Genomic DNA, 14,952 nt, shown 5'->3' on the forward strand with positions numbered 1-14,952 from the left:
TAACAATACTATATTGTTTGAAAGTAGCTAAGAGAGTAATTCATAAAAGTTCTCATCACAAGAAAAAGAACTGTAACTATGCTTGGTGATGGATGTTAACTAAACTTATTGTGGTAATCATTTCTCAATATATATGTATATCAAATCATTATGTTGTACAACTTAAACTTATATAATGTTGTATGTCAATTATATCTCAAGAAAACTGGAAAAAATAGAGGACTGTAATGCCAAAAATAAATAATTTAAAACACTGAAAAAAGTTCCACTTTAATAGCAAATTAGCATAATGAAATAGCTCCATCTTAGTCTGTAGTAGGGTGGTTTGTGTTAGAAAAAAAATTAGAAACAAATTACATCGACCCATTTTTCTTGAGACAGTGGATGCTAGACTAGGACAGAATACTGAGATAAATAATTTTTGCCTTGAAAAAGCTATTAATTTAAAGGTATGAATAGATAAAAACACAACTCAATTTTTTGTTACTGCCTTTTTGTGTTTCAGACATAAGGATGGTGAGGTGTTGTTTGCACTCTGGAAATCTATCTTTATGCTCAGTTATGAAAGTGAACCATTATGTAAGAAGATCTATTTGAAGTAAGGCCATAATGCTTACTTCAGTCTGTGGTTCTAAGAGTAAAAGAAAAGGAAGTGTAGTGGTTGATCAGACTGCTACTTCAGTAGTGTACTGCAGATTTGAATTAGAACATATAGTAAAAGATAAGATACTTATATGATTTTTTTTATTTCTAAAAATCTTTTTAGTTTCCTAATTCCTTGAAAGAAATGCCATCTTTTTTATTGAGTCCTTGAAGGCTTGTTTGACTTGCTTATTCCGGAGAGTATAAATGAAAGGGTTCATCAAAGGGATAACTGAGGTGTTAAGCAATGACACCATCTTATTAATGGCCACTCCTTCCTTTGCTGGTTTGATATAGATGAAGATGCAACTTCCATATGTGATGGAAACTACAATCATGTGGGAAGAACAGGTGGAGAAAGCCTTTTTTCTTTGCTGAGCTGAAGGGAGTCTTAAAATAGTCTTGATGATGTAAGTGTAGGACATGATTACACATACTAGTGTCAATATGAGGGTCAGCACAGCCATGATTAAAACAAGTTGCTCTACAAATTGAGTATCTGAGCATACAATCATCAGAAGGGGAGACGCATCACAGCCAAAATGGTCAATGAGATTAGAGTTACAAAACTCTAGCTGAACTCCCAGGCTAAGCAGTGGGAGTATGACAATTAACCCCACCAGCCAACAGCAAAGGACCAGAATGGTGCACACCCTTTCATTCATGATAGTGTTGTAGTGCAGGGGCTTGCAGATGGCCACGTAGCGGTCATAGGACATGACAGTCAGAAGAAAAAATTCTGTTGCTCCAATGAGGATGACAAAAAATAATTGGATGACACAAGCATCATAGGTAACACTTTTGTCCCCACTTGTCATGCTGTACAGAAATCGAGGAACACAGACAGTTGTAAATGTTATTTCTAAGATGGAGAAATTCCGAAGGAAAAAATACATGGGTGTTTTAAGGTGAGAATCCACCAGAGTGAGGAGGATAATGATCAGATTTCCAGCAACAGTGAAAATGTAGGTGAGAAACGGAAATACTGAAAGAAAAACCTGTAGTTGTGGGTCATCTGTTAGTCCTAGTAGGATGAATCTTGTTATTGCAGAATGATTTTTCATCACTGTCTTCAGATATATAATGAGTCTGTATTAAGAAATCATAAACTTTGAATCTGAGGAATAGAACATAAAAATAACATTTCAATAAGCTGTATAGAGAAAAGTAGCCAAGCCAGCCAGGAGAAGCACATTTCTAAACTTTTACTTGATAGTCAATAGTAAGACGTGGAAGTGATTGCATCGGGCCTCATTTCCCTGGACGCTGTTTTACCTCGGTCTTCAGAATGTGGTTTATGGAAAACATCCATCTGAACTTTTATTTTGACTCCAGTTACAGGACCAACTTTAAAGTAGGTAGAAAATACCACAAGGATCTCACAGTCTCCTGAGTTTAGGGCAACCATCGTGGTATCCCCAGTCCTCAATGTAGAGCAGGAGATCCATAAATGTTAGTAAATAGAAAAAAATCTGTCTAAAAATTTTATCTCCCCATCTGTCAGGACAGCATATCAGCAAATCATTATCACACTCTATGGTAATATAATACATGTAATATGATCAGTGGCTTAGTTGTATTATTTTCCATGCCTTGTAACACTTGTTCCCTTCAAATAATTCCTTAATCTCCCCAAAACCCTAAAGAAGCCTTTTCTGTTTGGGTGACCTGATAGCAATAGCACAGAGTTATGACGAAATTTCTTGAGTCCCATAATCCTCTAGAACTTCTTCTTTGCTCCCCCTTTATGATAATATGCTGAAATATTTGTTTGTGTCCCTCCCATGTTTCAGTTTGAAAAGCCTCTGTCTTGTTTCCTTTCCTGAATTCCTATTTCAACACTCATCTGTTGTCTAACGTCCCACCATCTCAAGCCTTCCCAGAATACTGACAAATGGGATGTTCTGAAGATCTTTCCGAGAATAGAATCCTGTCCTTAGGCTTTCATGATCCTTATTGGGGTTTTGTACTTTATGCACAGATATTTCAGCTCCCAAATGCCTTCTGAGGCTACTTGACAACTCCATTAATAACATGAAATCTATGTTCTCCTGGTGGGCAGAGGAAGGAGACCACTTGGGGAAAGTGTTGACTTTGCCATGATTCATTTCTCTGAAGACTCACTTTGCCCTTGGGAATGTCACCAACCATCGCTGCCCCTGTCATTGCTTCAAGACACCTCTTACTCTTCAGCACTCTGGCCCTATGATAGACTCAGACTATGCTTATTCCCCCAAAGAACTGTTAGTATCAGGCCTTAATACTTAACAAGGATTAAATATGACATGAGGAATAAATAAGCTTCTTTTGAGGATCATGTCAAAGAAGCCATCATTTCACCACATTCCAGGAAGCCCTTGAGTACTTTTATTTCTCACATTTTCTACCTATTCACTTACCCTTCCCAGTGATCGGGGCAATACTATACTTTCAGAAGTGTCAGAGCTGGAATCTAACCCAGGTCAAACTGGATCCAAAGTTTAATTGTTTCCAGGAAAGCTGTAATTTTAGGATTTGGGGCAATTACTCATCCTCAGTCAATTCTAATAATCACTAATTAATTAAAATGTTAGCTTTTAAAGTGTTTCTTAGTGGCAAACAGTATTTCTGGGGCATCTGGGTTTCTTCAATAAATCACTAGAAAGAATGAAATCTCCCCATGAGACACCAATCATTTTGCAATATGAATTTTTTTTATGTGATGCTTTAAGATATTTCTCAGAAACTACCTTAAGTGCTGTTTCCCTCTGTGCCTAGAGAAGGCATCATTTCTACCGAGGAGAGCTGCCACAGTATGCAGTGTTTATAGACGCCTTCACAGGAGGAGGCTGCTGACCTAGGCCTAAAGGATAAAGGGTTTGCCTGAGTGTCAGCAAATAAATAACGCGTGCTCACGCAGCGACTGCTCTGCTAGGCTAAGACACGAGTGTTTCATGAGAGCCACGCTGCTTCCCACTTTGTGCCTCTACTGTTCTCTTCAGCTCCTTTACCTGCATAACCCAATGCCTTCATGCCGGCCAATACCCTGACCCCCCATTAGTATCCCTGGGTGGTACACCATCACACATCATAAAAATATACAATTTTGTGTCCTTAATTTGAAGGAAATTGCTGGAATGAGATTTGTAAATAATTTCACATCATTGTTTGAATGATTACTGATGGTGGAAAATCATTAGTAGAAGGAAATTATATATAATAATGAAGTTTTAGGCCATGACTATTTCACTTCTTGTTATTAAGGATAATTTTAAATTATGGAGAATTGTTTTTTATTATTTTTCTCTTTAAAGATAAAAACAGTACTTGAATCCTTCATAATAAAATGAGTACATATTCACTTACATTCATCTAGAACCAATAGAAAAGTATAAGAAAGAAAGGAAAATCTCCTACAATCACATCACACACAGTTCATCCTTATTAACATCTTGTTGTGTTTCTTTACAACCTGTTTTTACATATACAATTATGTAATGCCGTTATTTGTATTTTATAAAATTAATATTATTTTATAAATAACACTTCATGTTTTCCTCACTTAACCTCACTTTATCCATTCAATTATTTTTAAAGCACTTATGATGGATTTTCCTCATGTCATTAAACATTCTCCAAAAACACAATTTTACTTCTTACTATATCCCTTCATGTAAGAAAGAAAATTATAATATTAATACTTCTAATATTGAACATTAAGGTTGCTTCAATTTGTTATATAATAATATCTTTGAGGGCATTCTTGTATATAAATCTTTTTGTCCTCATCAGATTAATTTCACATTTAAAAACTGGTCAAAAAAGAAATATTGAATAAAGGGCTTCCCATACTTATTACCAAGCTAGTCCTTTAGAAAATGTGTCGCAGTGTATGCTCCCACCATTTGTAAGTGAGAATCTCTGTTTCCCGAAGCCTTGGGGATTTAGGCATTACTATTCAGGGTATTATTTTCAATATTTTTACTGACAAGATAATCCTGATAATTGTTTCATTGGTATTTTCCTTATAAGTGAGGTACACCACTTTATTCTAAATGTTCATTTAAGTACAAAATCAACATAATTATTTTTTCCTGACCATATAATATTTTAAATCATGTACTTATTTCACATTTTTAATGTAAGTTATTTGAATGCACCAATAAAACACAAATAACCTCAAAGGTTCAAGTCCTAGAATGTAGTCTAACCTAATTAACTTGACTTTAATTATGGTGGATTCTTTTGGGACTGAGTCAGTCCAAGGGATAGATTGGAAATGTTCAAGGATAAGTTAAATAACCACTTAGCAAGATGATTTAAATGGGTGGTTGCCACTTTGAAATTGTTTCTAACCCTCATGTTCTAAGAGTCTATGAATAGGGGAGAAATATTTTTTGAAATCCTTTTTTGGCCCCTCTCATTAAACTGTTATACTGTGGCAGTGACTACACTCCCCAGGTGTTACATAGCTGGTTTTGTCCTCAATTCTGACCTCTTCCAAGAACACTGCTCAAGAGTCATGTTCAGATTCATTATTAGGTCGTACAGAACAATGTGCAGCTCAGAGATTACTCTTCAAATCCTCTCTGAACATGGAGGTACTCCTTGGGCTTAGATTTTCTAGCAGAAATATCTAAACTCACAGCCTTTACCCAGGGATTGCTTTTATACAACTGCCAGGGTTCCAGTTCCTAAACCTTTAGGCACAAAAATGACAAACATTTCATACTTACTTTCTGGTGGTTCTCCATGACTTTCTGGGAAATTTAACCCAAGTCCTTTCTTGAGTCTGAGAAACACTAGGTGCTAGTGCCTGTAATTTTGAGTTAACTTCTGCATACTTTTAAGCCCAACATGCTGTTCCAGTAAGAGGTGATATGCTTTGTCACAGAGAACAGCCCCCTTTGCTCTTCTCATCACCAAGTCTGAAATAGAATCTGATGAGAGTTCCTATCTCTCATTAAACTATTAAGTAATGTCTCCCTGAACTCTGTGACTGAGGAATGGACAAACTACGGCAAATAAATGCCAGCAACTCTCCTGGCTGTGGAAGGGATGATGGTCTGACCTCTCTGTGCAAAGAAATGAGTTGCTTTACAAATTTTCATTAATAGAAATGGCATGTGCTTTAATGGGTTTATCTGCCTAAGTGCACGGGGAATAACTAAGTGAAAAACAGAAACATCCTTGGTGACCCTGTGCAAACCACTAATGAATCTACAGTGAATTAACTTTGGCAAAAAAAAAAAAGAAAAGAAAAGAAGAGAAAAAATTAACCAGCATTTATGGGGCAGTGTCTACAGGATAAGAAATGCACTCATAATAGCATCAGTTTGAGCAAAAAAAAAAAAAAGAGAGAAAAAAACTCAGATGATAAAATGACAATCTGATCCTCATTGTGTTCTCTTTACATTGTTTAAATGCTGGGGCCATCTGATGATTTCTGTTACAGGACACACTTGTATGACCTACTCAAGTCACTCCTCCCCAGATTATTGATTATTAGTTTTTAAAATGTCTTATTTCAGTGATTAGGAGAATTAATGTTTATTTATTTCATTCTACTGATCGTATAGCTCATCCAGTGGTCCTATTAAGGTAGAACTAATTAGTATTCATATATATCCATTAATCATGGCTATTTCATAACTCAACTACTGCTTTTTCACAGTCAAAACACACAAGGACCTTGCTAAACCCAAAGGTGTCATTCTGCTTATGAAGAATGCAAGATCTGTGTGTATTGTGCTCAGTATCCACCATTTTATCATAAGCCCAGAGATGACCCTCTCTCTTCCCCAATGCTCAGCAGTGTCAGCTTTTCATAAAGCCTAGTAGCTGTGAACTGAGAAGTCTGTGCTGTAGGCAGAGAATCACATGTGCATGTAACTGCCTGTACTGGCTCGTAGCCCCTCTCTTCATCCAAAATAAATATTAAAATATTCCATACATCCTCACAGCATTGCAGCAATCACATTCACTGTGGAAATGCCTTCAGATCTTTTATAAACGTGGGTCAGTTATTGAGAGAGGAGGACAGGCCCTCAACAACAGCAATACTGGAGCTTCTACCGGGCAGGGGGAGATGGGGGTTGAGGCAGGGAAGGAGATCCCAAGGGAAGCAGGGATACAGAGAAAGGCTTGGAGAAACGGAGGCAGGGGCACGTTCACATGGGTCTGTTCTGCACTTCCTGTTCTATCCTAGGGGTCTATTTTTTTGTACTATTGCCAATATAATTTGGTTCTTTTTCAGGAGTGTTTTTCTAGTCTTGATCCTCTGCATTTCCATATAAGTTTTAGAATCAGATTGTCAATTTACACAAAAATAATTTACTAAGATTTTGGTGGAGTTTGCTTTAAATCAATGGACCAGTTTGGCAACAATTTACATTTTTAGAGTATTGAGTCTTCCAATCCATTAACATCTTATCCCCATTCATTTATTTAGTTACTCTTTAATTTCTTTCAATATTATATAGGTTTTTCTTTGGCTGCATATGTGTCTGTGTATTTAGAATTATTGCACATGACTCTTTAGATTTATTTATAAATATTCATTGTTTTGGGTGCTATTGTAAAGGAAATCATTTAAAATACTTATCTTCTAATTTTTCATTCCTAGTGTATAGAAGCAAAATTGATTATCGAATGTTGACTTTGTATCGATGAACTTTAAGTTGCCTAATAAATTCTAAAATTTTTCCTAGATTATTTTGGATTTTCCACATGAAAATAATTTTACCTCTAAATAAATGAACTTTTATGCATTCCTTTAAAATTGTTATATATTTTATCCCTTTTTCTTAAGTTATTGTTCTGGCTATGGCCTCCAGTATTGTGTTGAGTAGAAGTGACAATATCAAATATCCTTGTCTTGTTCCTGATCTCAGAGGTAAACTATCAATATTTCAACATTAAGTACGATGTTTGCTAGGAATTTGTGGGTATATGGATAGAGTTTATCAGATTAAAGAAGTTCTCTTTTTTAATTTGCTAAAGAGTTTTGTCATGAATAGATAGGGACTTTTATCAAAGTTTTTAAAATCTATTGAGAGAATTATATGATTTTTATTCATATTCAATTAATGTGGTAAATTACATTAATTGATTTTCAAATGTCAAACCAGCCTTGGATCTCAAGAATTAATAAAAGTTTATCTTGGTTTACCATCCCCCCTTTTTTTTTTTGTGAGGAAGATCGGCCCTGAGCTAACATCTGCCAATCCTCCTTCTTTTTGCTGAGGAAGATTGGCCCTGGGCTAACACCTATATCCATCTTCCTCCATTTTATATGGGACGCCGCTACAGCATGGCTTGACAATTCTTATTGTCGGTCGGTGTGCAGCCGGGTCCGAACCGGCGAACCCTGGGCTAGTGCAGTGGAATACGCACACTTAACTGCTTGCACTACCAGGCCGGCCTCTTACCATCCTTTTTATATATCACTGGATTAATTTTGCTAATATTTTATTTGAGACTTTTGTGTGTTTGTTCACAAGTGAAATTACCCTGAAATAGTACTTTCTTGTAATGTAATTGACAAGATTTTTTTAACACTTTATTGAGATATAATTCTTTTATTATACAATTTACCCATTTAACGTGTATGATTCAATGGCTTTTAGTTTATTCACACATATGTGCCACCATCACCATAGTCAATTTTAGAATATTTTCGTCACCACAAAAAGAAGCTCTGTACCTTTCAACTATCATTCCCAACTCACCTCCCCCTCCCAGCCCTAAGCAACCACTAATCTACTTTCTGTTTTTATAGATTTCCCTATTCTGGGCTTTCATACGAGTTGAATCATATGATATTTGGTGTTCGTAACTTGCTTATATCACTTAGCATAATATTTTCAAGGTTCATCCAAGTTTTAGCATGTATCATTACATCATTACTTTTTATGGCCAAATAATATTTACCACAGAGGTAAATAAAAACTAATCATACAGAGATTGTCATGTTGAATAAAGTATAAGGCCCAACAATATACTGTACTAGGGATCCCTTTGAAATATAAACACATGTGACTATACCACATTTTATTTATCCATTTGTCCATTCATTGGTGGTCATTTGAGTGTTTTCCACCTTTTGGCTATTATGAATAATGCTGCTATAAAAAAGTTGTGTATGAGTTTTTGTGTGGGCATATGTTTCCATTTCTCTTGTGTACATATTTAGGAGTGGACTCGCTATGAGGAAAGGCACATGATAACTCTGTGTTTAATCATTTGAGGAACTGCCAGACTGTTTTCCAAAGTGGCTGTACACTTTACATTCCCACCAGCAGTGTATGAGGACTCCTAGTCCTCCATAACTTTGCCAACACTTGTTATTATCTGACTTCTTGATTCTAGCCATCCCAGTGGGTGTGAAGTAATATCTCATTGTGGCTTTGATTTGCATTTCCATGATAATTAATGATATTCAGCATCTTTTCATGTGTTTATTGATCATTTGTATATATTCCTTGGAGGGCAGGATAGTATTAATAGCCATAATTACTTTTAATCCATGTATACCATGTATACAGATAAATGCATGCTTTAATGAATTTTCAAACAGTGAATGCATACATGTAACCAGAGCCAGAACAATAGATAATTGCCAAAGACTCACCCTTCATACCCGAGAATAGCTACTTGTCCAAAGGTGACATTAACCTTGACCTTTATAGTTGCATTAATTGTTTTCAACTTTTTTTGAACTTTATATAAATGAAATCATACAGTTTCTGGTTTCTTGCATCCAAAATTATATTTGTGAGCTTTATACATTTTGTTTCATATAGTTATAGTTCTATCATTCTCATTGCATAAATATATAAAAATTTATTTATTCTTTTTACTACTTAAGATCATTAGGGTGATTCCAGTTTGGGGATATTATAAACAAAGCTGCTAAGAACATTTTTGTACATTTCACTTGATGGACATATATATTCCTTTTGCTTCACTATTACATACTTACGAGTGATATTATTGGGTCATAGTGTATGTTTAGTGCTAACAAGTACCAGAAACAGATCTCCAAAGTCATGCTACTAATTAATTAAACTTAAACTCACACGCTAGTTATGTATGAGAATTCTAGTTGCTCCAAATCCTCAGCAACACATGATATTCCTTTTCCTTTTCATTTTAGACATTGCAGTGAGTGTGAAAAGATGGGAAAAACAGGAAACGAGCAGTAAAATAGTAGGTGTAAACCCAAAGATTCAAAGATTGTCATATCAGATGAAGTACGAGGCCAAACTAGATGCTGCACTTGGAATCCGTTTGAAATATAAATGTACAGATATGTTAAAAGCAAAAGCCTAGAAAATAGAAAAATACACTATTACCCAGACGATTTCAAAACCTGCCTTACCGGTTCAGTTTGGCAGGGAAAGACTGTCACCACTTAGTCTAGCCTGGGATGATGACAGTTCAGCTGATAGTGCTGTGGGCAGGCAAAACTTGCTATCTGGGGCTCTAGGTGGGTGAGGGGGCACCTGTGCTCTGAGGTTGGGGTGGTGTCTCTGACCGGGCTCCATAGTTTTGTGGACCTGCTGGCTGGGCTCCATGTTAGTGTGGGGCCACTGGGTGGGCTCCCTGTTGGTTGGGGCTGCTGGCTGTGCTTCAAAGTCAGGTGGGGCACTAGCTGGGCTCTGCAATCACCTTTAGTGAGCAGCGTTACAGGCCATGTTCTCTGGAAGGGTGATGTTGCTGGTTATACTCCATGATTGGACAGGGCTGTGGGGTGGGCTCAGCAATGAGCCTGGTTGGGTGGAGCCTCAGGCTGTGCTCCTCAAGTGGTTGGTGCTACTGACTGGACTCCAAGCTCAGGTGGGGTCCCAGGCAGGGCTTTGCTGTGAGACGGGGCCTCAGGTTGTGCTTTGTGATTTTGCAGGACCATAGCCTGAATTTGAGCAGAGCTACAGGCTGGGATTCCTGATTGGGTAGGCTGTTGGCTCTGCTTTGCTGTTGGGGGAGACATTGGCTGGGCTCTCTGGTTGGAAGGGATAAAAAATAATCATTGTCATTGATGCAGGAAAAACCTTTGACAAAATTCAAAACAGTTTCATGATAAAAATATAGCAAACTAGGAATAGAAAGGAACTTCCTCAACCTGCTAAAAAGCATTTGTGAAAAACCCACAGCTAACATCGTACTTAATGATAAAAGAGTGAAAGCCTTCCCTCAAAGATCAGGAACACTACAAGGATGTCCAATTTCTCAATTGCTATTCATTATTGTACTGGAAGTTCTAGCCAGAACAATTAGGCAAAAATAAATAAATAAAAGACATTTGAATTGGAAAGGACTTTCAATTCTATATAGAAATAGGGAATAGAATTGAAAGTCCAGAAATAATCCCATACGTCTATGGTCGTAATTTTCGACTAGGATACCAAGACCATGCAATGCAGGAAAGAAGACTCTCTTAAACAAGTGGTGCTGGGATAACTGGATAGCCACATGCTAAGAATGAATCAGAGCCCTAGCTCACACTATCAGCAAATTAACTCAAAGTATATCAATGACCTAGATGTAAAAGCCAAAACTATAAACTTCATAGCAGAAAATATAATGGTCTATCTTAACAACCTCGATTTGGATTTAGCAATGGATTCTTATATAAGACATCAAAAGCATGAGCAACAAAAGAAAAAAAATTAAATTGGACTTCATCAAAATTAAAAATTTTTGTGCATCGGAGGACATTATCATGAAACTGTAAAGAAAACCTACGAAATGGTAAAAAATATTTTCAAATCACGTATCTGATAAGATTTTAGTGTCCAGAATATATAAAGAACTATTACAAATCATCATCAGCAAGAACAACACAAAAATAATCACAAATAACCCAATTAAAAAATGTGCAAAGGATTTGAACAGACATTTCTCCAAATGGCCAACAGATACATGCAATGATGCTCCACATCACTAGTCATTATGGAAATGCAAATTAAAAGCGCAGTGAGTTACACTTCAACACTCCTAGAATGGCTATGATAAAAAAAGTGTGGACGTGGAGGAATTGGAAACTTAGTACATTGTTGGCGAGAATGTAAAAAGGTGTAGCCACTGTGGAAACAGTTTGGCAGTTCCACTAAAAAACTTAAACATAAAATTACCATATGATCCAGCAACTCCATTCCTAAGTATTTACCCAAATAACTGAAAACAGACACTCAAATACTTGTATGCTATTGTTCATAGCAGCGTTATTTACATTATTTACATACAGAATTATTCCAAAAGGTGGAAACAGCTCAAATGTCTGTCAACAGATAAATGAATAAAAAAATGTGATATATATATGTGTAATGGAATATTATCCAACCAGAAAAAATGAAGTGTTAATATATGCTTCAATGTGGATGAACCTTGATATAATTATGCTAAGTGAAAGAAGCCAGACATCATAGGTCACATATTATAAAATTCCACATATATGAAATATCCAAAACAGGTAAATCCACAGAGACAGAAGACCAACTGGTGTTTGCCAGGGGCTAAGGGGAGAAGGGATGGGGAATGACGGCTAAATGAGTGCAGTTTTCTTTTGAGGTGATCAAATGTTTTGGAAGGTAATATAAGGGGTGGTTGCAGAACATTGTGAATGTACTAAACGTCCCTGAATTGTACTCTTAAAAATGTTTAATTAAAAAAAAAAGTTATGGGACTATCATCAAAAAAAAAGCAGCCAAAAATTTAAGGAAAAAGAGTTAATGCAAATTTGTTATTTTCTGGATATTATTATTTTAATGGCTTAATTAAATTTGTGATTTGTTATGATTTTCCTCATTCAAAATAAAACTCATGCTTGTTCCTAATTCTGTATTTATAAATTTTGCATTCATAATTTTGTAAAATGTTTTCTTAAAAGAGGGCACTGTAATCTAAGGAAACAAATATCCTCAAAACCTGTATCTTCACTTGGAAGTAGGAGAAAAATGAAATTAATCTCCACAAATATGAGCAGACATCCCAATACGAGAGTTGTGTGTCATACCTAAAAAGCAACCAGAATAGAATTTTGAGCATATATCGACCAGAGCTTCATTACATCTTCAGCCTAGATCTCCATGATTTTGATTCTTTTATTTTTTTTTTTGGTGAGGAAGCTTGGCCATGAGCTAACATCTGTGCCTATCTTCCTCTACTTTGTCTATGGGATGCCTCCACAGCATGGCTTGATGAGTGGTGCTTTGGGCCACACCCGGGATCTGAACCTGCAAACCCTGGGCGGAAGTGGAGCATACGAACTTAACCACTACGCCACCAGGCGGGCCACATGATTTCGATTCTTAAATGGTGATGTCACCACAGTTAATATTTTCTTTGTCAATGATGACATGTCTTAGCTTTCTAGACTCTAAACCTGATTGAGTCTCTAAATCTGCCACTCAAGGGGATGGCTTTCAGTGGCTTTTTTGAGGTAAGGATAATATAAGCCCCTTATTGAATCAGAGTTCGAAAATGTTAGTAATCCCCTTAAGATATTCTCACAGTATAGATGGGTGAGTTTCATTTTTCTTGTTTGGAATGTATATTTGTCATGGATGTGTAAGCTAAGTTAGGTTTCCTAAAACTCCTTATGGCTCACAACATGTAGCTGCCTCAAAAAGAAGTTTTTGTAAACTTTATATTATGGATTATTGTCTTTTCTCCACTTAATAAAATAGTTGTTCAGATATTTTTAACAACCTTGTACAAAGGTCTCCAGGGAAATGTTTTCTTCTTTTTTAAAATTGTTAAATTAATCCTCTTGAGATAAATGGCACTGTGTACAAAAATGATTATACTTCCTGTCATCTTAAAAACTATAAAACAAGCAATTGTGCTTCTCTTGTAGGCCAGAAATATCTCAAAGTAAACAATGAGTGTGGACTCTTCTCTTTTCACCACTCTATTCTAAGTTTTTTGAAAGGAAATATATTTATTTTGTATGTAATGCAAAAAATATGCTCCAAACTTAATGTAACATACATTGGAGAACACTGTCTCTTTAAAAAAAAATAAGAAGAATTGAAACTAGATAAGTTTCTTATCATGATAAAACCTTTGAGCTTACACACCTTGAGTGTGAGATGCTGGTGCTAATGTACTTATGGATGAGAATGCAAAATAAAAGTAGGTTAAAGCAACATGATGTAATCTATGCAGAAATAGAAGTACAATGATGTACACCTGAAATTTTTACAATGTTATAAACCAATGTTACTGCAATAAACAAAAAATTAAAAAAAAAAAAACATGATGGATATGCAACACTCAGAAATTGCCTCTGTTTTGGGACTCACATCCAAAGAAGACAGCTGGGAATGAAATTACTACTAAAGACATTAAGGTTTGTAAAAAGATTTTGTTTTTATTTTAATCATATTAATTTTATTATATGAAGCTGGACAAAAAAATCAATTCATTTGTAGACCATTGAATTATATGGCGTGGAATTAGAACTATTTTTTTTTTTATAAAGCAAGCAATAAGCTGACTATTTTGAAAGTTACACTGAAAGAATCAATTGAGTTATCTTAATAAGAAATCTTTGAACCTTTCATTTTGTGGGAACCAAGCTTTGAAGAGACATCCTTCATAGTATTCAACAGAATCTCAGAAATGCATTTTATTAAATGCATGTGTTCTTTCCCTCAGATAATTATAATTGCAAATGCATTTAGCATACTGGGTCAGTGTGAATATTGTCAAATATGACACAGGAAAAAGGGATTGGTCCTGAATTTGAGAAATTTTATTTCATATTTATCAAGCAGTCATATTGAATTCAATAGAATCTAAACATTTCATGTAAAATCCAGTTTTGATATTCTAAAGGGACCTCTTATCTTTTACCTATAAATTTCCAGAGCAAAATTCCACAGAAATCCATGGGACTATAACAGTGGTTGGAAACAATGACTATCTTACTATCATCCAGCAAGTATTTTATTTGGAATTAAAAGAAAAATAATGATGTCAGGTAGGTTTTATTTTTAGAATTTTGTAATTTAAATTTAGGTTGGACACTATACATATATGAATTCACTCCTAACTTTATAGTCTGGCACCCTATATAACTCATCCTTTGTTGACTGATGTTTTCCTATGCTTTGGCCTTTAAAAACAAAGTTTGGATTTCAAAAAGCTCATTAATGAGTTACAAATTGTACTTAAATGCCCAGAATATAGACATTTTTAGAAGTCTAGGAAAGGAAAGAAAAAAAGTTAAGAAAGGAATGGAGTAAAAGAGGGAAGAAAAAAATAGTTGTATCATAATTATTTATTACCATGGAAATATTTGTACATTTTTTAACACCTAAACTG

The 14,952-nt window shown here is 35.5% G+C and overlaps 1 protein-coding gene across 2 annotated transcripts; it reads right to left on the reverse strand.

Moving 5' to 3' along the window:
- Positions 1–770: 770 nt before the first annotated feature.
- Positions 771–1,718, reverse strand: LOC101404195 (olfactory receptor 6C2-like). Of its 2 annotated transcripts, XM_087441944.1 has the most exons (2): positions 929–1,706; positions 832–884 (listed from the first exon to the last, which is right to left on the reverse strand). In XM_087441944.1, the coding sequence occupies exons 1-2, from the start codon at positions 1,704–1,706 to the stop codon at positions 832–834; spliced, it is 831 nt and encodes a 276-aa protein (XP_087298070.1). The 2 variants fall into 2 exon arrangements, with proteins under 2 accessions (XP_004429541.2, XP_087298070.1); XM_004429484.2 differs by having other exon boundaries at positions 771–1,718.
- Between the last annotated feature and the right edge of the window lie 13,234 nt (positions 1,719–14,952).

Source organism: Ceratotherium simum, chromosome 17 (genome assembly GCF_057802395.1).
Source record: "Ceratotherium simum simum isolate JZ-2026a chromosome 17, ASM5780239v1, whole genome shotgun sequence".
In the NCBI taxonomy this organism is placed as follows: Eukaryota; Metazoa; Chordata; class Mammalia; order Perissodactyla; family Rhinocerotidae; genus Ceratotherium; species Ceratotherium simum.

Excerpts from the sequence above, each read along its gene's own strand:
- LOC101404195 (XM_004429484.2), bottom strand. The coding sequence starts at position 1,706 with ATGAAAAATCATTCTGCAATAACAAGATTCATCCTACTAGGACTAACA.